This window comes from Cyprinodon tularosa, unplaced genomic scaffold (assembly GCF_016077235.1).
Source record: "Cyprinodon tularosa strain WSP-4 unplaced genomic scaffold, ASM1607723v1 ctg160, whole genome shotgun sequence".
Lineage (NCBI taxonomy): Eukaryota > Metazoa > Chordata > Actinopteri > Cyprinodontiformes > Cyprinodontidae > Cyprinodon > Cyprinodon tularosa.
The window spans coordinates 884,390-911,600 of NW_024038438.1; the positions used below are offsets into that span (position 1 = coordinate 884,390).

A 27,211-nucleotide genomic window follows, 5' to 3' on the forward strand; every position below is an offset into this window, starting at 1 on the left:
AGCACCTGTAGGGACCACTTTCCATCATAGTATTTCTATTCTCCCATTCTGCAGTATGTTAGTTCATCATAGTAGCTTAATCTGGTCTGGTTAGGTTTGGCTTGGCTGTGACACCATCCTGAGCTGCTGCCTTTAACACCAGTTCTGTGACAGAGCTGGACCAGTTTTTGATGCTTAGCCATGTTTCTCTCATGGACAAAGATATGGACTCTGCTTTTACTGTGGCTAACCATCAGTAGCTCTCCTTCCTATTTTATGCAAACACCATCTCAGAGCTCATCTGCTTACCTTTTTTTTTCCCTAGACAGAGCCACAATGGAGCTAGTTACATTACCTTTCGAATAAAGTATAACATCAGTTCTTCAATGTTCCTTTTGTATGTCTTTTATCTCCTTGAACCCCCACACCCCCTCGGCAGAAGGTGCACACACTGAGACCGATTCTGCTGTAGGTTTCTTCCTGTTATAAAAGGGGACAATTTCCCCTCCGTCATTGCATGTACAGTGAGAAAAATAAGTTTTTAAAAAAAACCTGTTTTATGCTCCTCTTTACTCTGCCATTTCAGATGGGTTTCTATATAGACATATGTAGCTGTAGTTCTACTGTTCACTTATTTCTAAATCACATTAAGTAATTCTACCGCATTAGGACCAAAGCAAAGTTTTAATCTATTATGGCATTAAATTTACAAGCGGTGATACCCAATATTTGCTGATGTTTCCATGTTGTTCCATGTCAACAACACGAATTTAGTGTAACTGTTTAGAGCCATTTTGTGATTCCCATTCCTCCCCAACCAAAAACAAAAGCTGTACATAAGTAACCTTTGCTAAGATACTCTGTTATCTTATCAGTTAAAACATAGCAGGTTAGAAAATACATCAATCTTGAGGGATGGGAAAATTGGGGCCAATCTATCACTTCACAGCTTTACAGAGAGTCGTTTGTGTCTTTGCAAGGACGCTCTCAAATAAAACAGTGAAGAATCATTTTATATATATATATATATATATATATATATATATATATATATATATATATATATATATATATATATATATATATATATCTTAAGTGTACCTGCCCACTAGGGGGAGATGAACACTAAGTCAGATGGGACCTCACCGCAGCATATTTATCCAAGCAATTTGCTATTCTAGTGTAGTAATAGTGTAAAAGTGTAAAAGATCACGGCAATAAATTTAGAGAAAACATTTTTTCTTTTCCTCCAACCTTCATCTGGGGATTCTGTTATTGCCTTTAGTAGGGTTCTGATCCCATATGACTTGGTCATCTCTCCCCTGTGGTCTGGCCTTTATTTTTTTTTAGAATTTTGCAGTATTTTCTCCCGTCTAATAACACAGGTTATTGATTGATGAATATAGGTTCATTGGTTCTATATACTAAATTCCCTCAAAAGCATACCATGCTTGTAGCTAAGCATGTCTTTTTCTATCATTTTTAAAAATGTTTTGGATATGCCATTAAGAACCCATTAAGAACAGCAGAAAAGTAAATGCAGCTCTGCCATGCAGTACAGCTAAACAGGCTCCATTTGCTTGATAACTTATGGAGTTTACCTGTGTTTTTTTTTTTTTTTTTTACAGACAGAACCACAAAGCTCATTATCCATTCAAACCATGTAAACAGTGTAAATAATCCTGATCTGGACTGTGGATCAATTTCTGCTCTATTATTACTTTCTTGCAAATACCAGTTAGGCTCTGGTTAAGAATGAACAGCAACACTAGTGGATGGCAGTGACACTAAAATACTCACATTAATTCCTTTCAAGTGGTTATCAATCACGTGGAACACATTTTAATATATTAAACCATTAATCGATGGGCATAAGTTGATTTTTTTATTACAAACAATTGTTTCCGAGTTAAACATTCTTCAGTTAGATGGTTCTGTGGATGAAAAATAGATATTTTATTTATTATACAAATGTACATTTCATATCTTCAAGGTCCTTAATGATTAATCGGGTCTGTATTTCACATCTATATAATGATCATCATCTATATAATGAAATAACGTTTCAAAGAGGTTTTAAACATTAATTGAAAATACAAGTATTTCAATTTATTCAAGGTTCTAACAAATATTTAGCTTTTTTTAGTTATCCCTGCTGTATTAAAGGTAAGATTAACAGTTAAGGATCCGGTCTGTTTGTTCAATCCGTCCCATTCCAGTTGAAGGGAATGTGTTGATATTTTGTTTTGTTGCTTTTAAGCATTAGTTGGTCGTCATTACTAGAGTTGTGTTTTTAGAACCAAGTGGCCCTTCACTGAAGGTGGCGTCCGACAGGTCATGTTTGTCAAATGGGTGTAAATCTTGAGCGTGTCTGAGGACAGTTGAAGACCTGATAGCCAAACAGAGTTAAGTCTATCTATGACTAATTCAAAGAAACCTGTTAATGTTCTATGAGAGCAATGGTAATGACGTGCATAACAACATTTTAACTAACGTGGTTCCATGCCAAAAAGTCATTCACTCTCCCCTTTGACCTCTTAGGAGAAAACAAATTGTGTCATATTTCCACGCTCCCCGGTATTCTATCTCTCCAAGGTTGTGCATTTCATCACTTTTGTTTCAAATCGTCCTTCAGGCTGTGAATTTTGTCAAGCTTCCAAACAGCTGGCTAATCAATAAACAGACACTTCAGTGTAAACACTGCTTATCAGCAACAAATTAAGATTTCCAGGAATGTGACAAACTATACCTGAAAAAGGGCTGCCCTAGACTCTCCCTGCCGCTCAAAATGATGGATCATGCTGGGAAAGTTCTACCACGGTTTATCATCTGCAATCTAAATGAATTTATTCTTTCAAAAGGTACACAACTAAAACTGAAAATATTGCACCACTGATTAGTGTGAAAGATAACCAGGCAAACGGGTATAACTTTATAGAGCCTTCAAACTGTTTCACATGAAACATGAAATAAAAACATCCTTAAATTTTTTATTTATTTACATAGTCTGCAATTCTTTGTTTTTATTTGTACTTTCTCTGGCCTTTTAGTTGCCGTTTACATGGACTTCATTTTGCTTTGCTATTCTGATTTAACAATTCAATTATCCCACAGACTGATAAAAAAAAATGGACCTCATATTACGGATGAACAGGCTAATTTCACAAAAATATAATTACTAAACCAATTGAAATCTAACTCCGGTCTAGTTGACGTATCTATGAACTCCTAAACATGTCACAGACTCTGCATCAAACTCACCATATCAATGCGTTTTTTTGCACCTGTATTCGTTTACATTTTTAGTATTGCTGGACTTAAAGGGAAATGTCATGAGCTGTACAAAATTTCAGTTAACTGTGCCCAGTTCGGTTCCTTACGACCGTTTGCACATAATCCTCGCCTCCTAGTGACGATATACGGTACTACTGCTCTCTAGCGGGAACAACAAAATTGTGGCGACGCCTGTAACATTCAGGAAGTTCTGTTTTAATTGTGATATTTTGTTGTTTGTGGAGAGTAAGCCGAAGAAGGCAGCCTTTGGTGAATTACTTGACAGAGTCAGCTTCGGGAAGTGGGTACAACCAACGATAATCAGGGCTTACCCAGAAAACAACGACAGGGATTGAGGTTCATCACACTGCTAAGCAGAATCATCACTGGAAATTATGTGGCAAGGTAGGGAAGCTAGTAGTTTTATAAAATTTCAAGATTACGGAGGCTGTCTGTAAGGAAATTATGCAATTTGCTCATGGGCTCTTTGTTATCTGAGACCTGAGCCAGAACTGAACCACACAGAGCCCCACTGATGAACTAGTACCAGTTTAGTGCGGTCCGGCTGTGTCTGGCACGGTCTGGTTCAGTTTTGCGTGACATTTACATTTAGCAGTTATCTCGGTTACCGTGCTTGGACCTATCTCATTACGGTTTCAAAAAGGTAGTGTAAATGGGGATTTTGTGTGCGCGTAACTCTGAGGCTGTGCTTGTGCTTCATATTGGTTCGCTCTCAGCAGCATGGCTCTTCCTGCCATCGCTACTTAAACTACATGTAGCTGATCATCCTCTGCCAAGTGTAAAAAGTATTTTTGACTAACTAGTAAGATTTGATGTTATCCAGCTCACAAGACCTTCTTTAATTACTACCAAAAAGAATCCCTAAATTATATCTAAAGCAAATATTTAATTGCATTCTGTTCATTTCTGGATGAAAAGATCTTTGAATATTTCTTATTTTTGTCATTTCTATCCATTTGAATATTTCAACATTTTGGTTAACATATTTTTGAAATTTAGGTCCAGATTGCTATGGCATTATAAGGCAATTATGTAGGTTCTTTGTGTACCTTTTTATAAAAGACTCCTATGACTTTAAATCTACTTTGACCCCTGAGCATCGGTAACAAGGGTCAAATTGTTAGAAATAGAAGAATGTTTTTGTTCTTTGCTTTTTTAAAGTAATGAAGATTTTATTGCTCCGTGTGTAATGCATAATTCATAGCAGAGCAGAAAAATTTTGAGATGGAAACCTTGTATGTCTAAAACCATTCCTGTATTGTAAATTTTGTTAGCGTGTCTGCTATTCTAACCGATATGATGTGCTGAGCTAGAGCTGTCAGTCTGGTAAAAAAGAGGATTAGGGCCACTGTAAAAATGAAAAAAGTTAACTTATTTTTTTATTTTATTTCAGTATAATATCAGAAAAGAACTCAGAATTCTGAATGAATTCTGCAAGCTAACAAACATATTAGTATCAAGCTGTAGCCATGTCTGTTTTAGAGATTAGCTCTCTTGTTTTAAACACCTGCTGCTCTTCCATTAACTGGGGATCCCTCGTGAACATAAAAAGTTGCCTAATTCCGTCATTTTCCACCAATGTGTTACTGGCTCTCCCAAACAACTCGCATCTTTTAAGTGAAGCCGAGTGCTCCCACATCTCTTCCTTCATGGTGCCCAAAAGTCAGAATTCTGACTTTTTTCCCCATATTAAACTGAAATGAAAATTAAACCGACAATCACATATCGTAATGGTTAAAATGTGACTAAAACTAGTAACAGTTTTCGTCCCGAAAACTAAGACTAAATATAAGATGGTTGTCAAAAACAACACTTAGCAAACTTAGCAAAGAAAGAAGATAAAAAGTTTAAAACTCAAAGAAAATACTTTACTGGCATATAAATCTAAAAAAAAAAAAAAAAGTAGCCTGACGATGCACCTTTAAACCATTATAAGAACAAATAGTTCCTTATCCTGCATCCAACATATGAAACACATCTATTCATAACAGTCTTCTTCGTCATCAATTCTCCTTGATTATAAAGCTGATTTTTTATCTAAGCTCAACTGTCCTGTGTTTGAAACTTGGATTCAAAACCATTTTAGAAGGAGAATTTCGATCACTTTATCTGAGAAGAGCGTGAAGATTTAACATTGACACAGAACGAGAAGGAACCAAGAAGAGCTTAATTTTGGAGGAAGCTTCAATTAGTTTTCTGCAAGATAGAGCAATTTCTAAAAACATGTACTTCTGCTCAGCCTGGAGAGGAAATTCCAACATATCTAAGCAGAAACATCCAACACAGATCAGTCGGTAAAAATAAAGTCAAGAGACAGGGCAGCAAAGGGGAGAAGAAAAAAACAAAACAGATTAGATGAATGCTATGGACCCCACATTGCGCGCCCACATTTCTCAGCTTTGAAGAACAACAGTGAACTCAGGTTTACACTGAAGCAGAGGGAAGTGCAGCTGGTGTTAATCACTACCTCCAAATTCAGACGTAAAAAGGGCCCGAGAAGGAGGAAGGGGTCTGCAGTTCATACCCACATAAACCTCATGTTATGCTTCATCTTGGGATTGGGGGTGGGGGGCTAGTCCCTATCCTCACCTCCTCCCCTCTTCTGCAGCCTTCTGTGGCTCATTACTCTGCTTCAAATATTTTGTCTGGAAAGGAACTAATCAATTTCCTAATGCTAGGGGCCGTCTATGTTCGTCATCAGGGGGTTTCAGGTGGCGTGAGTCCTGTTAGCAATGCTGCGCTGGCAGTGACAGAGCAACAGCATCAGGGGAAGCTAAACAAGAAAGCCACTGGGGGCTGCATCAACACTTTGTGACAAAGCAGAGCTTCACAGATGGTAACGTTAAAAGTGGTTTAAAAATAATCTGGCTTGATTTTCTTACACAACACTAATTTCTTTGATGGCCCTTAATGAAGAAGGAAATCCATAATACAACTTTAAATCAACTGCACACTTGCTGTCTCAGTGAATCCGTTCATTAAAATCCTTCCAGAGTCTTATACCATCTCTGGAATCTCAGATTGCCTGTGGTTGCTTCCATACCATTCAATAAATTTACAAAAAAAACATAAAAACACAGGCAGGTGTTGAGACCTCATTTCCAGTACAATGGCCACTGAGTTCTAACTAATTTAATTTAGTGTGACAATGGTTATACAAGTAGGAATGACAGATTCAGGGATTAAAGAAAAAAAAAAAAAAACTGAGTCTGCATTTTTTCAACACAGGAAAGAACCACATTTTTCTTGATATCCAGCTTTGCTGCTAAGTTTTCCTGGAGCACAGCGTTCAGAAGCAAGCACCTGTTTCTACCAACTTCATGCACCAGCTGCTAAACGGCTTGCCATCTCGCCCTTCAGCCATGCCCAGCGCCATTTATTTTTGAAACCTTTATCTACGGTCGTCACATCTTGCCCGGAGTTCATGAACTGGGCCCAATCCATGCAATTCCGTTCTCTCCATCATACTTCTCTCCAAACACAGTTTCATTTATTCATTTATTTATTTATTTTTATTCTTTACACATCTCTCCATTGAATGGAGCTGTGAACAGCGTACAGTGACTTTCTGTGTAGAACTTCAGCGCTGTACCACAATCTATCTGGTGACTTGAGCAAGAAACGAGAGGAGGAGGTATATGCATTCCTAAGACAAACACAAGAGGGATTTTGATTGGTAAGGTGACCAGTTTTCTGCAATCTAATCTGGGGACATTTCCAGCTCATTGATAAAAAATAGATTTTTTGAAAATTAAAACAGGAAACGGGGACAGTGATGTTTTCATCCATTTTCACATTTAATATTTAAACAAAAATCAAGTGTGAAATCCAGGAATGTACCTCTCCTATTTCCTAAGAAGAAATAATCAATCAATAGTGGTAATTAGTGACATTCAGTCTTTATCTTCTTCCCTTGTGAGCAATATAACATTGTTTTCCTGCCAGTTTGCATCAATAGAGTCTGTAGGAATTCCCCCATCTTTCCATTCCAAAAAATTAAAATGAATAAAAATTGAAAAAATCTTTTCTAAACAATGATCACTATAAAATTAAATGGCAGTTGTTTATACTGTATCCTGGACAGCTCCAGTGCATTGAGTTGCCTCCAGCAGCCTGGATTAAAATCTGTGTCACTATTAAAAAAGTTATATTAGATTTTTATATCCAGATTAAATTATAACAATTAAAACAAATCAATAAATCTGGATCATTCGCATGAGCGGCTTAAGCAGCCACACCAAAAAGACATGTTTTGTTATTACAAATATAGATTATTGAAAAATAAGCTCTCAGGGCATAAAAATAATGTGTCCTTTATAAAGTTATAATTAAACCTAACAGGAGTATATTTTATACAATCCTAAACCAATTTTCTATTCATGTGTACATAGATACAGCTGTGCTTTTTATTTTAAATAAGCCGATATTATTTTGATAGGATGTAAAATGTAAAGATTGTATGATCCTATTTATCCCTTTTACAAAAATTCAAAACAAAAAGAAAATATTTGGGCAGAAACTCCACATATGCTGGATGCTGATGGGGATTTTTAATACTTCATATTAAATTAAGCATTCATTTCCACTTATTTTGCCCCTATGAATTTAATAGTAATATTGCTCATGCTCTCCTCGAGCCCCGAGGAATTCGGAGCGCAGCAAGAGGGGAGGAACAGTGGAGACCGTAGGCTTTGCTTTGTGCAGGAGGCCTGGAGCTGAGTGGAGCAGTGATGGAGGACGTGGGATTTCGGGGTAACACAGGGTAGCTGCGTCCAGCCCACTGTGATAACCAACTTCCTCATCGGTTTTAAAACTGGTGCACTCTACTCCTCATCTACCATAATAACAGTATACACCCAACATTTCCCCTTCATTCATAAAACGGTCAAATCGGGGACAGCTTTAGCTGGGGACAGGTGGTCCAAAATGGGGACTGTCCCTGTAAATAGGGGACATCTGGTCACAATCGCTACGACTAAGACTCTAAAGTACTCTGTAATAACCCAGGTTTTTGTTTGAACTGCATATAACAACACTAACTACATCTCCCAGCATGCACTGCGGCTCTGACATCACACCACAGGGTATAAATGACTAATTTTGCATCCCGCTAAAGGTACCCATCCTGTTCAGAATTCTCCATGTTTGAAAAACACATGGCAAGAACGGAGAAGCCATATATGGAGTTTTCAAAGTTTGAGCCTCCATCTTTATTATTCATTAGCTGAAAGAGAAAAGTTGCTGCCCTGTGGTGCTAAAAGAGCCACTTCATCCTAACTTTGATCCAGCATCCTCCCAGGGATGCAGGGGAAACTGTATTTTATGGTGACTAGGGTTGACCATAATTTAAATTTGAAGAACTTTGCTTCCTGGTTTCAATTCCAGTTCTTGGGGATTCAGATTCTTTTAAGAGGAAGGATCATAAAAGTCTACATGTTTTAAAAGAGCTGGCTAACACGAGTTCTTTATGGATGAAATAATTTCAACCTTTGTGTTTATTTTCAATTTCTTTCAAACATTACTATAAATTGACATATTGTGATTTCCAGCTAGTACATAAATATTAAACCCATGAACAGTATACGATTTTTTGTAAACATTAAAACACTTCGACCCATATCCGGGGGTGATGCTGCAGGAACTCCTGCCTCGTTAGACAGTTGCATTATCTAATTTTCCTGATTCTGACAGCAGTATGGTTCTAAGCTTAGTTGATGAACATCTCTGCAGACAGGGCACTAAATCAGAACTAAAAATTAAACATTTTACTGATTCTAGGAGAAATTAAAGGTGAGGGAACCTATGCTAATCGCCCTAATTGGGACAGGCTGCTGTACGTATGTGAACAGAGCAGGTAAAGCAGGAATATCCCTTCTTACGTGGATATTCTCCAACAGCTCCTTTTCTACTCAGATGGGAGAAACGTATGAGGATGACTCAGATGGATGAGTCAAGTAAAATAATAAATACAATAATTTTGATGAAGGAATAGCATAACCATACACTGAACTGGTTGGCCACCCATGAAGAGATTTACAAAATGTTAGTTTTTACAAAAAAGTATTCTCAGATAATGTTTCACTTCAGTTCTGTCCTCTTGGAGCTCCTTTCAGTAGGATTTTTTAAGAACAGAGCTCTGCTTCAGTTGCTATGTAAGCAGCAATGCAGATTGTGATGTAATATTCCTCATGTTTTAGAAACTGCTCCTTTGACAGAGACACAAAATGGTTTCTAGAAGTAGTAAAGACCTAAATCAAATTACAGTTAAAAGTGAACTTAACATTTTGATTCAGAGGCTTCAATAACCTGAGCGTCATCACATTGTGGCTTAGTCTGATATGTGGTGGTTAATGTGACACAGGAACATATGCTTCTGTTCCTGCTTTTACATCAGACCAAAAACCACATCAATCAAGGTTGGATCCATGAATTTGCAATAACCTGGTTCCCTCAAATGAGTAAAAACATTAAAAACAAGTTTCTAAAACATTCCTGCCCAATCTTTACACTCTTTGTTTGTATGTCTGTCTGGGACCCTCCTGTGCAAGCACATGCCATAACAGGACATTCCAAACAAAACACACCGATACAAACATGCTGTATGGAGTACAGTGGCGCATACTGCTACCACATGGCAGCTAAAGATTATAAGAACCATCAAAGGAAATTTAATCCAGCGCCCTTCTTCGTCTTGGTCTGAAGTGGCTTTATTTAAACCTACTTCAAAAAAGGGCTACAACTGTACATACTTTGTTGAGATCTCGCAAATATTTTGACATAAAACAAGCTCACCTGTCCACCATGTTGGGGTCTGCAGACCTGGACAGCAGAAGCTCAACACAATGGACAATTTTGTCTTCACTGGCAGAGGCAGAACAACTGGCCATGAGCACAGTCCAGTGATCTGCAGAGAACAACAAAAAACACTTTAGATGAAAAGCTTTATTTGATTGAATAAGCATCCGATAGTTCATTTAATTCATGCCTGCAGCATTATGCCCCTGATCCACCTCAGAGACAATCATCTATACAACTGGTTTTCACAGCTCTAATGAGACAAACATTAAGATGATCAAATAACCAAATGCTTGGGCAACACTGGGTTATTGTACTTCACATTTAACAAAAGTATTTTTACAGTAAAGTTTACAATATTTCAAAAATTCTGACTGTTAAATGAACTCCAGATGAGGCCTAAAAAAAAAAAAGAAAAGAAATTACCTTTGCCCTGAATGTTAAAAGATTAGGTGAATACTAAAAAAAACTTATAATGCATCTTGGTTAATCTACAGTTCAATTCAGTAAGTTTCACAGCCCTTACACAACTTTAACCTCTGATTAGTTCTCTTATCTTTGAGCGATACATCTGCCTTCACTTTCATTTTGTTCCAACTCAGTCAGAGCTGTGGAATCGAGTGGAGGGCAGGGTGCTTCTACAATGTGTACCACAGTTCTGCACGTGAGCTTACATCTGTGTGGAGATTCCTGTGTCTTTCCCGCTGTATATGTTTGGCCCTATATCCGTTTGTGAATGTATTTACATTTTGAGCATGTTGGTGTAAACTAGTCTGCCTAGCTTGCGTCTACCAAGAACTAGAGTAAATAAATCTGCGACCTGACAACAGGGGCGAGGCTTGGACAGCAGCATGGTGACCATTATCAATCACTGCTACATTCCTGCAGCCAGCCTCGCAGCTTGGACTAACGCCATGAGGACGTCACCAAACGTCAGTCTCTTGTTTGTTTCCTTGACCCGTCTCATGCATCAGCTGCAGAGCCCATGTGAGATATTCTTGGTTGTATGTTTATTACAAAACGATCTAAAAGGGGCTTACATCCACTTTGCTTTAAACTGTTGTGTGCTCGGAAAAATATAAATTGTAATGTTAAAAATCTAAAAAAAAAACTTGACAGGTTTAAAACTTAAATCACGAGACAGAAGTCAATGTCACAAATGATTAACTTATTTTAGAGTCACAGTATGTTTATACAAGATAATACTATTAATGTGACTTTTCTAGAGAATCATTATACATAGTTATTTTATACAGGGTTTCCACAGTCTTACATAATTTCAGAATTCCCTGACTTTTAACTGACTCAGGATTAGTTTTCCCTGACAAAATAAATGCAACAACAAGACAATAATAATAACAGGTCGCCAATTTAGCATGTTTAGCTCTATAACATTTAAATGCACCTCTCCAATGTCTAGAGAAAAAAATGTAATGAACATTTTTTAATGTATGACCTGCATCACTGTACAGAAGACTGCCATATGATAGCGCTTTCTAGCTTGTTTGTCATTTTGGTAACTACATCAAAATTACCGCTAGGTGGACAAAAATTACGCCATCTGGAGGAAAAATCACCCGGTTTTTTCAAATCACGCGAGAATGTGTACAAAACAAAAATGGCATCGGCAACGCTTCTTGGTCGTTTTCATCGAATGTCGGTGATTTTAAAGTAATTTTGAGTGATACATATTTTTTTTGCGATCATTGCATTTGCCTGCCGGGCAAGTGCAATGATCGCAAAAAAAATATGTACTCTCCCAACAATAAAAACTACTTGGAGATCGGGCGATGGTTAACATTGAGCCCTGCTAATATAGCCTCAGACTGCTGGGGGACATAGGGAACACTTCATCATTCGATACTATTCTTCCACTCTGTAGCATCTGTAGGCTGAATTCCTAATTTAATGTTCTCCTTATCTCATAGTATCTAGTAATAAAAAATAAAAAAAAACACTTGATTATAAATGATAGATTTAGGCCTGTTTTTCAGTGTTTAGTCCCATTTCTGTCCTAGACAGCTCAGCTTTTACTTTGACAACGTATGTGGTCGTTCATCCTTCTTCATTTTACATGAAAACTGGTTTTTAGCTCACCTGCTTATCCCACTCTTTCCTAGACAAAGCCACCTATGAAGCTAGTTCCCAGTTATCTTTGAACATAGAAAATATTTCTACATCAGTGCTTCTATATTAATTATTTACATTTGCCTCAGCAGAAGACCCCTTACACTGACCCTGGTTCTGTTGGGGCCCTCTACCTGTTGAAAGCGGGTTTTTTTATGCTCGTTATGAGGAACTTATATAGAGCCAACGTAGATGTAAAACCAATATCTACTGTCACCACATCCTATAAAGTCAATAACTGAATGCAATTAGCCTGTTCTTTTCTTAAAAATGTTTTCAACCAATCTGACTGGATAATCTGATTGATTAATCTCTTAAGGGCCTTGTAATTACATGTGTTCTGAACGTACACTTTATATTAAAATCTATCCCTTCATTCAGCTGGTCAACAATGAAGCATTTTTTTTACATTTGTCATCCTAAAGGACAGATAAATGATCACATTTTATCTTGCAACAGCTTTTCCTCTGGGACTGACAACTCCAGTACTCCAATGTCGGTTTCCTGCCACTTACAGATGTGTCCCTGGTTCAACACAGCCAAATAAGATGGCTGAATTACATCCTCAGTATGCAGGTTCTCCAGAGTCTTGGTAATCATCTGATTGTTGGGTTGAAAGTGTCTTAAAGGAGGAACGCATCTAAAAGTCTCAAGATACTCGCCTTGGAGCCCTGCGGACTGAAGTTGCTTATCCTGGTACTAGATAGACTCATCCTGTTATTCAAAGAGTATATGTATTTGATATACTGGTATGTGGTATCATTTATGGTGGGAATGAGTAAATGTTTTGGTCTTTAATGATCTTGTTCCAACGTGTCATGTCTTTACTTATCCTATCCCATTTATTAGCATTTGCTGTTAAAATATATTAAATTTTTTACCCACCTAAAGATCAGGGTAAACTTCTACAAATAAATGGAAATTAACACCATATCACAAACAAATGACCAATATTAAATTTATAAGCAGAACTTATCTTTCTCAGTCTGACCACATTTCTGCAGATGCCTTCAATCTCTTCTTTGAGATGAGAGTCCAAACTGCATCAACTAAAACAACCCAGGGGGGCTCCTTTGGCGTCACTACCTTTAAGTAATGGCAGATGGGAGCATTAATGCTTTGGTTCGACTGTTTCTATGGTACATCAGTTGGAAAAGTTAAAGTGCCCAAGGCAAAGATAAGTTTGACATCAATGCAACTGAGATCAATAACATAAGAGGTATTGTATTTGTTAAAGTTTAGATCCTGCAAATCTGCATTGCCCAAACTTGATTTTAGCATAATTCACATTTCTTTTAAGGCCACTCCATACAAAAAAAAAAAAAAAGTCTGTGAACACATGTTACAATTTAATGTTTCATAATTTAGCTGGTATTGTTGAAATAGATTTGAACCAACAAATCTGGTTGCAAATGTACCGTTTACAACCAAATTAATATATTTCAGTGGTTTGATATACAAGTAGAAAAAACAAAAGACTTAATTTGGAAGGAATGAGAGAAAATAGACTAAAATATATTTATGCTCCTATTTAAGAAGCAAGAAAGTCCATCCAACAACTATACAAGCCACCTTTGAGTTCATTGTTCAAATTATAGCTGCAGTAAAAAGCAATAAAGCCAGCAGTTCACTTTCAGCTGATAACAAATTCGCCTCTACATTCTTAAACTAGTTTCATTCATTAACCAAACCATACAGGGTAGAAGTGAAGGCAAACTATACAAGTGCCGTAAACAAGTTGTATTCAATGTTAATCTTTTCATCTTAGAGTAAATATTCTAGATAAAATTAGAGTAATTACCATCGGTTTTAGGGCTGGGTATTTTCGCCAAAGTTTGATTTTGATTCATACAGTTCTAAATCGAATAATCCCGATTAGATCTGTTTTTACAATAATGAAAGTGGTTCAACTGTGTTTAAATAAAATACTCATGTATTTAATCATTTCCTGTCAAATTAAACACAAAGTGCAAACTTGTAAATCGGACAGTTTAAACTTGAGATGTGAACAAAACTCTTATAAATGCAAACTTGTTTGTGAAAAGTGAAAAAGTGAAGCCTCACTCGAGCGAGCAGCCGTGACACAGCGGGGACACAGCAGACATGCATGAGCTGCGTTATCTTCACTGCACAAACCATATGTTCAGCGTTGTCTGTAACAACTACAGGGTGCTTTCTGGTCAGCCCCCATTTGTTAATGTCTTCAGTCAACCTATTGGCTATAGTTGCAGCTGCCTGGCTTGAAGTCATCTTGAGTGCATCTTTCCTGCTCATTTGAATGTGAACATCTCACTATAAAACGAATCAATCTCATTCCCTAGACATCAATTTTGCAAAAATGTAAAGGAATACCCCCATTCACACGAACCACTAGTGTGGCAAAAAATTTTTTATAAAAAACTAAAATCATTCAGTTGATCTAAACCACTGTAGCGACAGTTCTGAGGATAAATAAAAAGAGAAGAAAGATTTTTTTAGATTTGTAAAATAGAGTTAGAGAATAAAATTTAAAATACTCTAAGCCCCAAACAGCCACAGCAGAGAACTGACTGTTCCTGATGATCCAACAGAGCAATTAACTGTAAATCTGCAGTTTAAGAAGGGCTCTTAGAATTTCTATAACTAAATGGGAGGCAGATCTTAATTCAAGAATATTTATGGGAGACATGCGTCCATCACAGATAGGTTGGACATATTGAATGACAATGTTTCCAGCATTTCCATTTATATATAGTTGACTTATAACAGTATGATTACAGCAACAGCTCTGATTGCATTTGAAAATCAACTACTTACTGCAAATGGAAACCACGTTTAAGGGGACATTTTTAAATATTATTGGCTAGGCTCTTGGTTGATTATGAAATACCAAACCTGTCAGCCAGCTCCTTTTAACCAACACCCATTACCAGGAACACAGCGACAACACGACACCAGCAATGTACCGTTCGTTCTAGCTTCCCCTCTGTAACGATGGGGCAGGTTCCAACAAACGCCCTGGGCAATTTATACCATTTGATAAGCAACTCATTATCTAACAGCAGGGCAGTATGAGCACTGCATTGGCAATGGGGCAAAGTACTGTATGTTGATGCCATCAACTAAAGAGGTTTGTTTGGCTGCCACATTTTCACAGCAGGTAGAGCATTTGCATGGATTAGTGCACAGACCAAGTTCATTATTGTAAATCCTGGTTTGTGCACAAAAAAATTGCACCGTTATCTTGTTATATCTAAATGCACATTATTTAGAGAAAACCTTATTGTGTCTTCCAGTCTTTCGTCCCAGAGGAACCCATCAAGACAGCAGTGTTATTTACAAGTCAATTTCAGATTATAGGAACCAAATTGTTGGTGAAAGAGATTTTATTAGCAGCATTGGGAAAGAAAAAACAGAAAAAAAGATGGATCAAGCTCATGACGTTCAGATAAAGTTGTGTCGCCATTTTTCTAAAACTCTACAAACCTCAGACAAGAGGACTAAAGCAAAAAGCAAAAGAACCAAAGACTCCAACCAGATTAGGGCTGCAACTAACAATTATGTTGCAGATTGCTTAATCTTTCGGTTATTCGATTAATAATCGGATAGCCAAAGATGCTTTAAAGAAGCCTTTTTTTACTAAATAAAACCAGGTGAAACTGAACTTTTTCACTTGAGGAGCTCTGGATAGAACATATTGACAGTCGACAGAGTTTTTCATGTTAAATGAAAAATGTTTTTTTTTTTTTACAATTTTGTAATAATTGCTGCTTTAAGTGGACTGCTCTGTCAGCTGAAGGCATGTTTTAGAGTCTCTATAATCCAGTTAACGATTTTTCGATTACTTAATCAGTTGAGGAGTATTTCAATAATCAAATCACGATTAATCAGATTAATTGTTTCAGCCCTAAACTGGATATTTTACAGATTCAAGAAGTTCAAGCTGTCTAAAATTGGCACCTTATCCAACCACAAAAGTATTAGTGACTATAAGGGGTAGACAATGTCTGCATAAATTACTGTAGGTAGCCTAAATCACTGTCAGCCCTCTGGGGATTAAAAAAAAAAAATATATATATATATATATATATATATATATATATATATATATATATATATATATAAATAACAAGAGAGTAGTAGATTTAGCTTCAAGTATGGGGCAGATTTAACAAACCTTCTGCTAACCGATATTAAACAAAAATAAAGACAGATTAATCTTCTCCCTCAAAGGGCCTTTCTCAATCAGTGGCAAATCAATCTCCCTACTCACTTCACCTTCCCCTTGCTGTAATTTCTGCTTCTGTCTCCTGGAACCCCAGTCGCACTTGGCAGATGGCCGCCCCTGGTTCTACTGGAGGTTCTTACTGTTAAAAGGGAGTTTTCCTCTCCACTATCGCTGAAAGCATGCTAGGTGTGAGGGATTGCTGTTTAGACAATTAGTTGATGCAATCAGCTGGTTTTCCTTGGATAGAAAACTGAACCAATCTCACTGTCTGGTGAACTGTAAAGTGCCTTGAGATGACATGTGTTGTGAATTGGCGTTATAAATAAACTGAAAATATTCCACAAAATAGATTGTGCAATACATGGCTCGAATATATCATTAAACTATAAGATGTCCCATTAATTAAAACAATTACAATGACTTGCATAAGGAAATGCCTGTAAAAAAAAATGCTATTAAAAAAAATAATACATCTAATCAGGTAAACAGTGAATCAGATCTACTTTTTAAGGAGTCCCCAGGCTGTTGCACTGGTTCTTTCAGAGAAAAAGGTAAACCCGTGTCACAACTATCAACATTACATGTCTGACCTCTGAATGCTGATATATTCACAACTCAAATTATAAACATTAAGCTTCCTACTTTTAGCCCTTCAACTTAAAAGTCAGAAGTTTTGAGGGTTTTCTCAGGTTATGCTTTCTAGCAAATTTTTCAATTAGCATATAGCCACAATAGGGCTGAACGATTAATTGCATTTGCAATAATATCGCGATATGATAAAACGCGATTTTCTAACCGCAATGGACGCGATTTGACGGTCACGTGATGGTCACGTGATGGTGACGCGCTAGCCAAACAACACAGAGGGAAAGCTGATGTCGTCTGCGACTAACTTGCTGAACAATGGCGTCAGAATGCACAAACACCGACACAACTGAAGGTCTGGTACCAAAGAGGAGCGGCACGTCATTGGTGTGGAATTTTTTTGGGTTTAAGAAAGAAGACGCTGCGCAAACTCAGGTGTTGTGCCGGACATGCCTTGCTATGGTTGCTACCTCACGAGGTAACACGACGAACCTCTATCAGCACTTGAAAAAACACCACAAGGCTATGTATGATAGCTGCATGGCTAGAATGGCAACTACCAGTGCCTCAGCGTCAGTTAAGCAAAGTACCACCCGACAGGGATCACTGACCGAACTGTTTGAAAGTGTTACTCCCTATGAACATAATGCGAAACGGCACGTTGAAATAACTCGGGCAATTACGGAGTTTATAGCGAAAGACATGATATCCGTCAGTATAGTGACCAAGCCTGGGTTTACGGCTTTGGTACACACGTTGGATAAGCGGTATTCAATGCCCTCGCACACATATTTTAACCAAGTCGCAATACCTGAGCTATACAAAAAATGCAGAGACAGAGTTGCTGCGGAGCTGAAAACAGTGGAGTTTTTTGCAACAACTACAGATTTGTGGTCAAGCCGAACAGCGCAGCCATACCAGAGTCTAACAGTGCATTATATTGACGAGGACTTAAATCTTAAAGCTCGCTGCCTTCAAGCTTCCTACTTCCCGGACGACCACACAGGGGAAAACATTGCTGCTGGCTTGAGAGAGGGACTGGCTAGCTGGAATTTACCGGAAGAAAATCACATCTGCATAACGACGGACAACGCATCAAACATGGTGTTGGCAGCACAACTAAATGAATGGACCAGACTGCAGTGTTTTGGGCACCGATTACATCTTGCCATCGGTACATAACATATCTCAGCATGAGAGTGCGTGATTATGAATGCGCAGAGAGAGAATATCTGTGTGTGGGTGTGTGTGTGTGTGTATGCGCAGAGAGAGAATATCTCTGTGTGGGTGTGTGTGTGTGTGAATGCGCAGAGAGAGAATATCTCTGTGTGGGTGTGTGTGTGTGTGAATGCGCAGAGAGAGAATATCTCTGTGTGGGTGTGTGTGTGTGTGAATGCGCAGAGAGAGAATATCTCTGTATGGGTGTGTGTGTGTGATTGTGAATGTGCAGAGAGAGAATATCTATGTGTGGGTGTGTGTGATTGTGAATGCGCAGAGAGAGAATGTGTGTGTAATGTAAGGGGTTGAGTAAAAGAATGTGAAAGTTAATATCCTTTTTCACTAGAGATGCACCAATCCATTCATTTTATGATCCAGTACCTGTGCTCTGCATATTGGCTGATATTCAATACCAATTTGGAGGTATTGTTGTAATGAATTAACTGTATAACTTGCAAGACTTGATATAGACATTGATAAAAAAAAAAAAAAGGTAACAAATTACGAGATATAAATGTACTTATTATTTATTAAGAAATGAAGTGTAGATTTGCAGCATAATAATATAATCTAATAATCTAATTTTATGTTGCAGGACATGCACTTAAAGATGACAGAGTGTCCAGAGCAATAGGGCTGTGCAAGAAGCTGGTGGGGCACTTCTCCCACAGCTGGAAGAAGAAGGCAGCAATGGCTGAAGCTCAAAGGGAACTCAAACTTCCTGAGCACTCCCTCATCACTGAATGCCCTACAAGATGGGGATCCAAAGAAATGATGATTGCCAGGGTGCTAGAGCAGCTCAAAGCCATCACTCAGGTGTTGTCAGGTGACCGATATGCACGCTCCCTGATCCCAACCTGGCAGGATATTGAGGTCTTGGAGTCCATTCACAAGGCACTGCATCCTCTCCAGGAGTTTACGGATGCTCTCTCTGGAGAGGAGTACGTCAGCATCTCTTACTTAAAACCAGTTCTTCACCTTCTGTCCACATCAGTCCTGGCTGAAAACCAAGAGGACACTGACCTGACAAGGTCAATTAAGACCAAGGCCCTGGCTTACCTCACCGATAAGTACAGTGACCCCAGCATCCAGGAGCTTTTGGATGTTGCATCCTTTCTAGACCCAAGGTTCAAAACCAAGTACATCGCTGCAGACAACATTCCCACCATTAAGACCCGACTCAAAACTGAAATTATGCAACCAGCAAGGCGTGCATATAACCAGGTTGGTAATTATCACATTTATGATTCCATAAACACAATATATCTTTCTAGTTATAATTTAACCTCAACACTAATTACTGTATTTTTTTTGTTATCTGACAGGAGAAGAGAAGTCGTACTGAAACCACAACGATGCCTAAAAATGCACAGCCCTCTGTTGAAAAGGGCAAGAAGTCTCTTGGGAGTTTCTTCAAGACTGCTGTGGGCTCTTCTGTTTCTTGCATGCAACCCGAAGATGTTGTTGAGGCAGAGTTAAACAGCTACCTCATGACTCCTACCATCGATGGAGAGGAAGACCCCTTGGCCTGGTGGAAGATGCACAGGATTAACTTTCCACAACTGTGCAACATGGCCCGCAAGTATCTTTGTGTCCCAGCCACAAGTGCTCCTTCAGAGCGTCTTTTCAGTGCTGGAGGGAATATAGTGACTTGCACTCGCTCCTCTTTGAAACCAGCAAAAGTTGACATGCTGATTTTCCTGGCAAAAAATCTGTGAGCTTCTAAAAAAAATACAGAGACAAATCTTTGTGGCTTACAGTGCCATATGTTTTTTGCACTTTACAATAGTTGTTTGCTGCTCTTACTGAGTGAATATATAATTTATATGATTGTTCAAAACGTTTCTTAGGATTTAAAAAGGTCATACACTAATTATTTTCTGTTTATTTGAAAGTTTGATTGACCTATTAAAATGTTTACAGGTTGAAAGAAGTAATTAATTCGATATACTATGCTGCACTTTAGTATGTTTGATGCCACTGACTGGAGATCAGTGATTTATTTCGTTTCTTATTTTGTTTATTTATTTATAGACTGTCCTGTTAAAATCTGACAATGTTTAAGGAGTGGAGTCTATATGTTTATATATCGCGTTTCATGAAACATGAGAAGATGTTAATAAGGTAAACGCACACAGATTTGTTTCGTTTATTATTGTAATCTGTGCTTTAAATAAATCTGATTATTATGAAACAGATTTGTTTGTATATGTTTAAAAAGACATGAGAAATTAAACCAGGATAGAAAAATCACATTAAATCGCAATATCAAAGTAAAAAATCGCAATTAGATTATTTTCCAAAATCATTCAGCCCTAAGCCACAGGCTAACTTCTTATCTTTAGAAACAAACATCAAGTGTTTTTTTTGTCTCTTTTTAGGTGACATTCAGCAGGTTTGATCATATTTTACAGCGCACTCGTCACAATAATCTCAGTGGTCTAACCTTTGCTGAAGTTGGCACTGGCTCCTCTGTCCAGAAGCAGCTTTGCCAGGTTGTAGTTTGCCAGACTGACTGCACACATCAGGGGGGTCCAGCCATAACTCAGCTTGGTTTCCACGTCCATGCCTGCCAAAATCATAAACTTAACAATAAGCAGAGGGACAGCTCTCGTTTCCACTAAGAACTGATGAAATGCTACTTTTCGGTTGGATGTATTACTATGGGAAAAAAAAAAAAGGCTCATCTACTCTCACAGGTACATTTCAATTAAGTAAAATCCATTAGGGGTTTATTGTGGGTAAAGTAATTTAATCTGATGTGATTCAGTCCAACATTAGAATCAAATCATCAAATTTACATAACTGAACCTGAAACTAGAGATCCAGTAACAATATACTAGAATGTCTGTGTAAATACTCAGTCATGTGGGTCATGGCAACCACAAAACTAACATTTTAAATTAAGCCTGTGTTGTAATGTACCAAAATATTCATCTCTTGCTTAAACAGTGCACATGCATTTTAAACAATTAAGGATCTATTGGCATCAATAACGGCCGATTTTGGTCATTTTCAAGCATATCTGACCCAATTAGTAAAACTGGGCCCATATCAATAGCCGGTGCTTTTTTCCATATAGCTGCTGTTTTAGTTTTAGAAAGGGGTGACAGAGAGTTGTTGATGTGACCGTGTTCGTGGTGCAGCAGTTAGTAAGCCCGCACTGCGGTTAGTTTTTTATAGACCCCAAAAGGAAGGGAAATCAACCCAGATTTTTGTACCCATGTATCCCTAAAATATAAACTGGGAAAAAAAAAAAAACACATTAATCCTTTTTAATTTATAAAAACATGCTGAAGTGAGGAATATGCTAACTAATAGTAGTTTTCTCTGAATTTCATTATTTCATTCAATTTCATCTTGGTAGTGCAGGAAGTACCTACCATTGTCCAACAGTTGTTGAACAGTATTTATGTCTCCATCACTGACGGCTTTTTTCAGCACAAAATCATTGTCTCCTCCATTCACCACAGGGAAGCCCAGGTCCTAAGGGAACGCATACAAAAGATGTTTAAAAAGTAGTAAACAATTCTATCAACGTCAGCGCGTTACACCGTAAGCTGTGATAAGTACGCTACAATCAGCCGGCATGTAAACCGTCAATGAACACTTATCTTCATATTTGTACATAAATGAAAAATCTGGGGCCTGTTCTCAGACCGCTTACGTCTCAAATTCTGAGATTTATCTTTATGAGCTCTACCGTTTTACCTCACAATCCACCACATATATCCATGAACTTATCCATCCTAACATTAGCAACATTACATAGATTTATTATTATTAAACAACATATTATTTAACAAAACATTAATGTATGATAGCAGCATTATAGAAAACAACTGCACAGCTAAACAGCTACTTACTCAGTAATGAGAGAAATAAAATAAGAGGAGGAACCCCATGAGATGATGCACAGGTCCTACCTGTTAAAACAATGTTTTTATACTTCATCTTCACCTGTTGTCAGGTGCGCCTCTCCCCTGGGAGATTACACCAGAATATAATACATAGATTCACTACCATCTAACTTAAGTATTCTCTCCTCGTAATGTTATCGTGATTAGAAGAGGCTTCAGCAGGTGGTTCGGACTTTTGTTAGTTTTTCCTGAATATGTATTTCTGAACTCAAATTTTTCTTGTCAACATGACCATTTCAAACAAAATGACAGTATTCATTTCTAAAAATAAACATTCTGGATGTCTAAAAATAAAATCCAGAATGCCATATTCCTATTGTTACTGGTCATAACTTGTATTATTTTGATTAGGAATAAATGTATTTCAGATATAAATACATATTCAGTCAAGCAGATGAATGTATTAACATTTCTAGGTATATAAAAACGTAATTCCTACTACTATAATTTTGCATTTTTACTACAATTTTGCATTTATAAACGTAGGAGACAAATTTCATTGGCATTTACAAATTTATAATAAAGGAGTCAGAAAATGTTTTTTCCCAAACATTTTAAATGTTTTCACTGATTAAGTTAAATTGACTGTTCAGTGAGAAACCAGAGCTGCTCTAGATCAGGTGTAGAAAACGTCCTGTAGCTTTTGCATGCATGTTTTGCTCCAACACACCTGAAAGAGCTAAAGGCCAGGCCTCTGCTAAACTTGCCAACATGATGAGGAGGTAATGCAGGCTATTGGTGGAGCAATGCTACACACTTCAGCTCTAGACATTTGTTGGAGACAAAATAAAAACCTGTCATTGGCAGCTTATTTGCAATTTTTGGATGTAGAGTCCATAAACTCACTAAATTCAAAAAGTTAACAAGTATCCCCTCTGTCTAGAGAAAGAAATATGCATCTTGCATAGACAGGTGCAACAAAGACATCCTTTCTACCGCTGTCCACATTCTGATTTTATATTTACTCGACAATAAAGTCGCTAACCCTTAAAGAGGCAGAAGAGTTGTTTTTTTTTTCCCCCACCACAGCTACTAATGGTATGTTTGTTGTAGTGATGAGTCCAGCAACACAGATGAATTGATGCATGCATCAAGCCCATTGAGCAAAACATTGTGTACAGGAGTTGGTTCTGACTGACATTAAACTGTGTTTAAAAACATATCTGTCAGCATGATGCATCTGCTAAATAATGGTGTCATCTTTTGTGGTTTGTCATTACATTTATCAAGAATTTTGGGGCAGCCTAAAAGGAATAGGAATGTTTCAGCCGTTGCGTTTTCATTTTAATTTTCTTGTTATGTCATATTTTGCTCTCAGTTATCCTTAAACTTATCTGAATTAAAGGTAGTTTCAAATTGACTCTTCATTGATCTGTTTTGACTTTACTTATTGTTTTAAAAGATAAGATTCAAAACCCTAGGCAACAAGCATCCTCATTCACATTTGCCCTTAACTTTTCACGCCATCATGTAAGTTCACATTTATTGGCTGCGTCTAAAAATATCAAATATATTTTCAATTTAAAAATAGATATGAAATAATACAATAATAATACAATATACATAATACAATATAGCCTACGATAAACTTATATAGTTGTACTAGGTCATCAAATCAATCAAAATCACTTTAGTCTGTCCAATAAGCTGCCTGCGGTGTCTTTAAATGTCCAGCAGGTGTCAGCATTCTGTGAGACAGCATCAATAGTTATGCAATGTGTTGAAATGCTTCAACATGCCTAATTAACCCATCACTAGTTTATTGGAAATTAATATAAACATAAATGTATAAAAATGTACTAGATGGATGCATGGCGAGATAAAACAAAGGCTCCCACCACTTTGCTGAGCCCTTGAGAAAAACCTCATACAGACAAAAGCACAGATATTTGGCCTGTTTCTATTCCAAACCACGTAAATAGTTACACTTTATGTTTTCGAATTATGTTTCTTTGCATTAAAATCTACAAGGCACAAAAGTATCTTACCAACATTAAAAACCTAGCATTTAGAAAGTAAAGGCGTGGCAAAGCTAGCAGGAGTTAGGAGCTAAAAATACTTTCAATTCAGAAACTGAATGTTAAGACTTTTTTTAGCAACCTTTATGTCTGAAGGCTTGCCTTCCGGTTCTATGTCCCAGTCATCGTTACTGGCGTCGCTTTCATATCCAGCAGGGAAGGCGAAATCAATATTGCGCATGGCTCCGGTGCTAAGCTAATAGCTGTCAGTTACCAGCTGCGTGCCTGGTGGCTGGGGTCGGAGTGGGCGGGGTTTAATGAGACGCACGTGGGTGTAATCACGGAATTTATTGGTAAATTATTTACGGAGAAGGATTAGGGACAGTGAGAAAATAAAAAAAGTTGACTGATTTTTAAATTTGATTTCAGTTAAATATGGGGGAAAAGTCAGAATTCTGAGGAAAAATCTGAATTCTGACTTTAATCTCAGAATTCTGACTTTAATTTCAGAATTCTGATTTTTTTCTCATAATTCTGACTTTAATCCCAGAATTCTGACTTTTCTCCCAGAATTCTGACTTTCATCTCAGAATTCTGACTTTAATCTTAGAATTCTGACTTTTCTCCCAGAATTCTGACTTTAATCTTAGAATTCTGACTTTTTTCTCAGAATTCTGACTTTAATCTCAGAATTCTGACTTTAATCTTAGAATTCTGACCTTTTCATCTCAGAATTCTGACTTTAATCTTAGAATTCTGACTTTTTTCTCAGAATTCTGACTTTCATCTCAGAATTCTGACTTTAATCTTAGAATTCTGACTTTTTTCTCAGAATTCTGACTTTAATCTCAGAATTCTGACTTTAATCTTAGAATTCTGACCTTTTTCTCAGAATTCTGACTTTAATCTCAGAATTCTGACTTTAATCTCAGAATTTTGGATCTTAATGTAGATGGGCACCATGAAGGATGAGATGTGGGAGCACTCAGCTTCATTAACAAAGATGTGAGTTGTTTAAGAGGGCCAGTGACAAAGTGGAAAGTGGAAAATGACAGAATAAGGCAACTTTTTACGTGCCCGAGGGGTCCCCAGTGATGCTGTTTCATTCATGAAACAGCAGAAGGTGATTAAAACAAGAGAGCTAGTCTCTAAAACAGACATGGCTATGGCTTGATGAAAACATGTTTGTTAGCTGTCAGAATTCAGTCAGAATTGTGAGATTAAAGTCAGAAATCTGAGAAAAAAGTTAGAATTCTGAGATTAAAGTCAGAATTCTGACTTTTTTGTCATATTATACTGAAATAAATTTAAAAAATCTGTTAACTTTTTTTTACTTTTTCACTGGCCCTAATCCTCTTCCGTAATTACTGGTGTAAGGCAAAGTCAATTATTATGATGTGCGGAAAACAGACTAATGTATCGGAGCCCAGTAATTTCTATATATTTTACAGTTTTTTCTGAATGCTTAAGCGCTAATCGTGATTCTTGTAGCACAATTTCTAAAACTATTTATAAGAATAGCAAAACGACTCACTGAGTTTGCGAAACTAAAAGCACAAACACTGCATTGGACTCAGTTTGCAATTTTGTAATACACATTTTGCAAAACTGTAGGCACAATTCACTGTACAACACTCTATTACCAAATTTCCAACACACTCCTAGCAAAATTATACACATGTATGGCTATCATTAACACTATTTTGCCAACTATCTGGCACACTTTCACATGTGAAAACTGTTTTAGATAATTAGTTCACTTTGCAATCAGCCTAAGCACTATAAATAATAATAATTGATAATGACACCATCTTTCAAAATAGGTAATAAGCATTTCTTCATGAAGTTGTGTACTTGCACGCCACAGAATAAGAATGAATCAAATTTACAGAGTTTCTTTGGAGAGAAACACAGAACATGTAAAGCAACTGCGATATGACTATGTGCAGGTAAGCTATAGTGTCGTTGGTTCTGAATTTGGTAGTGCATACTGTAGTGCTGTGCATGGACCTGATGTGATGCATTTGTTTTGTCTTGTTCAGAGAGTGATGGAACTAGAAGCAGTTGCCATGGGACATGAGCTACTTTTTGTAGATGAAGCTGGTTTTAACCTCAGTAAAACCAGGAGACGTGACAGGAATATTATTGGACACCGTGCCATCATCAATGTCCCAGGTCAACGTGGTGGTAACATAACCATGTGTGCAGCTATAAGCCAAAATGGGGTTGTTCACCATCATGCAACCATAGGCCCATACAACACTGAACACATTATCTCATTCCTGGACACCTCACGTGACATGCTCACTGTTCAGAGACCAGAGCATACCCGATATGTCATCATATGGGACAATGTTACAGTTTTTTTGGATTGCTTAAACAATAAAGTTAAAAGTAGTACACTATTAGCAAAACCTTACACTCAGAAAACAAAACATCAGCCCATATTTGCACAACTATAAGCACATTGTCAACCTCACACTTGTTGCAAAACTGTACACACAGTGATTTGCAAAACACTAAACACACTTAACATACATTACACACAAAAATCTATTATGAAGTCACTTCTTTGCAATACCAAAGCACTGACTGTCAAATTGCCGCACCTTCCAACCAATTGATTCAACACAGTCATCAGGTGTGCAAACACTTGTTTGCTTAATTGTAGACACACCAATCAGGTGTATAAGCACTATAAAAAGCAGCAGGTGAGTTCATCGGTTTTCAAGCACAATGGAAAGAGTCAGAGAAATAGTAAGACGAGGTGGAGGAAAAGGAGGAGGACGACAAGGAGGAGGAGAAGGACGAGGAGGAAGGGGAGGAAGAGGAATCAACAGAGGAGGAATCAACGGAAGAGATGGAGGCCATGCTGGAGGTAGAGGAAGACAAGAACGTGCTCAAAGAGGACCGAATCTGACAAATGAGATCCGCGCAACACTGGTTGACCACGTTGTCAACCACACCCTGACGCTGAGGGAGGTTGGACTGAGAGTACAGCCAAATCTAAGCCGATACACAGTGGCAAGTGTGATAAGAACATTTCGACTGGAAAATATGTATTGTAAAAATATCATCATATCAAAAACATCTGCACGGTTTCAGCAACTGCTTACAGTACTGTATTC

At 37.5% G+C, this 27,211-nt stretch overlaps 1 protein-coding gene across 1 annotated transcript in view; it reads right to left on the reverse strand.

Moving 5' to 3' along the window:
• Positions 1–24,381, reverse strand: part of asz1 (ankyrin repeat, SAM and basic leucine zipper domain containing 1) — a 67,022-nt gene extending 42,641 nt beyond the window's left edge. The window contains exons 1-4 of the mRNA XM_038280466.1: positions 24,226–24,381; positions 21,589–21,691; positions 20,652–20,774; positions 10,066–10,177 (exon numbers count right to left, since the gene is read on the reverse strand). Coding sequence (XP_038136394.1) covers positions 10,066–10,177; positions 20,652–20,774; positions 21,589–21,691; positions 24,226–24,324 — 437 coding nt within the window. The 5' untranslated portion in view covers positions 24,325–24,381. The remainder of the gene's footprint in view (positions 1–10,065; positions 10,178–20,651; positions 20,775–21,588; positions 21,692–24,225) is intronic.
• Positions 24,382–27,211: the final 2,830 nt, after the last annotated feature.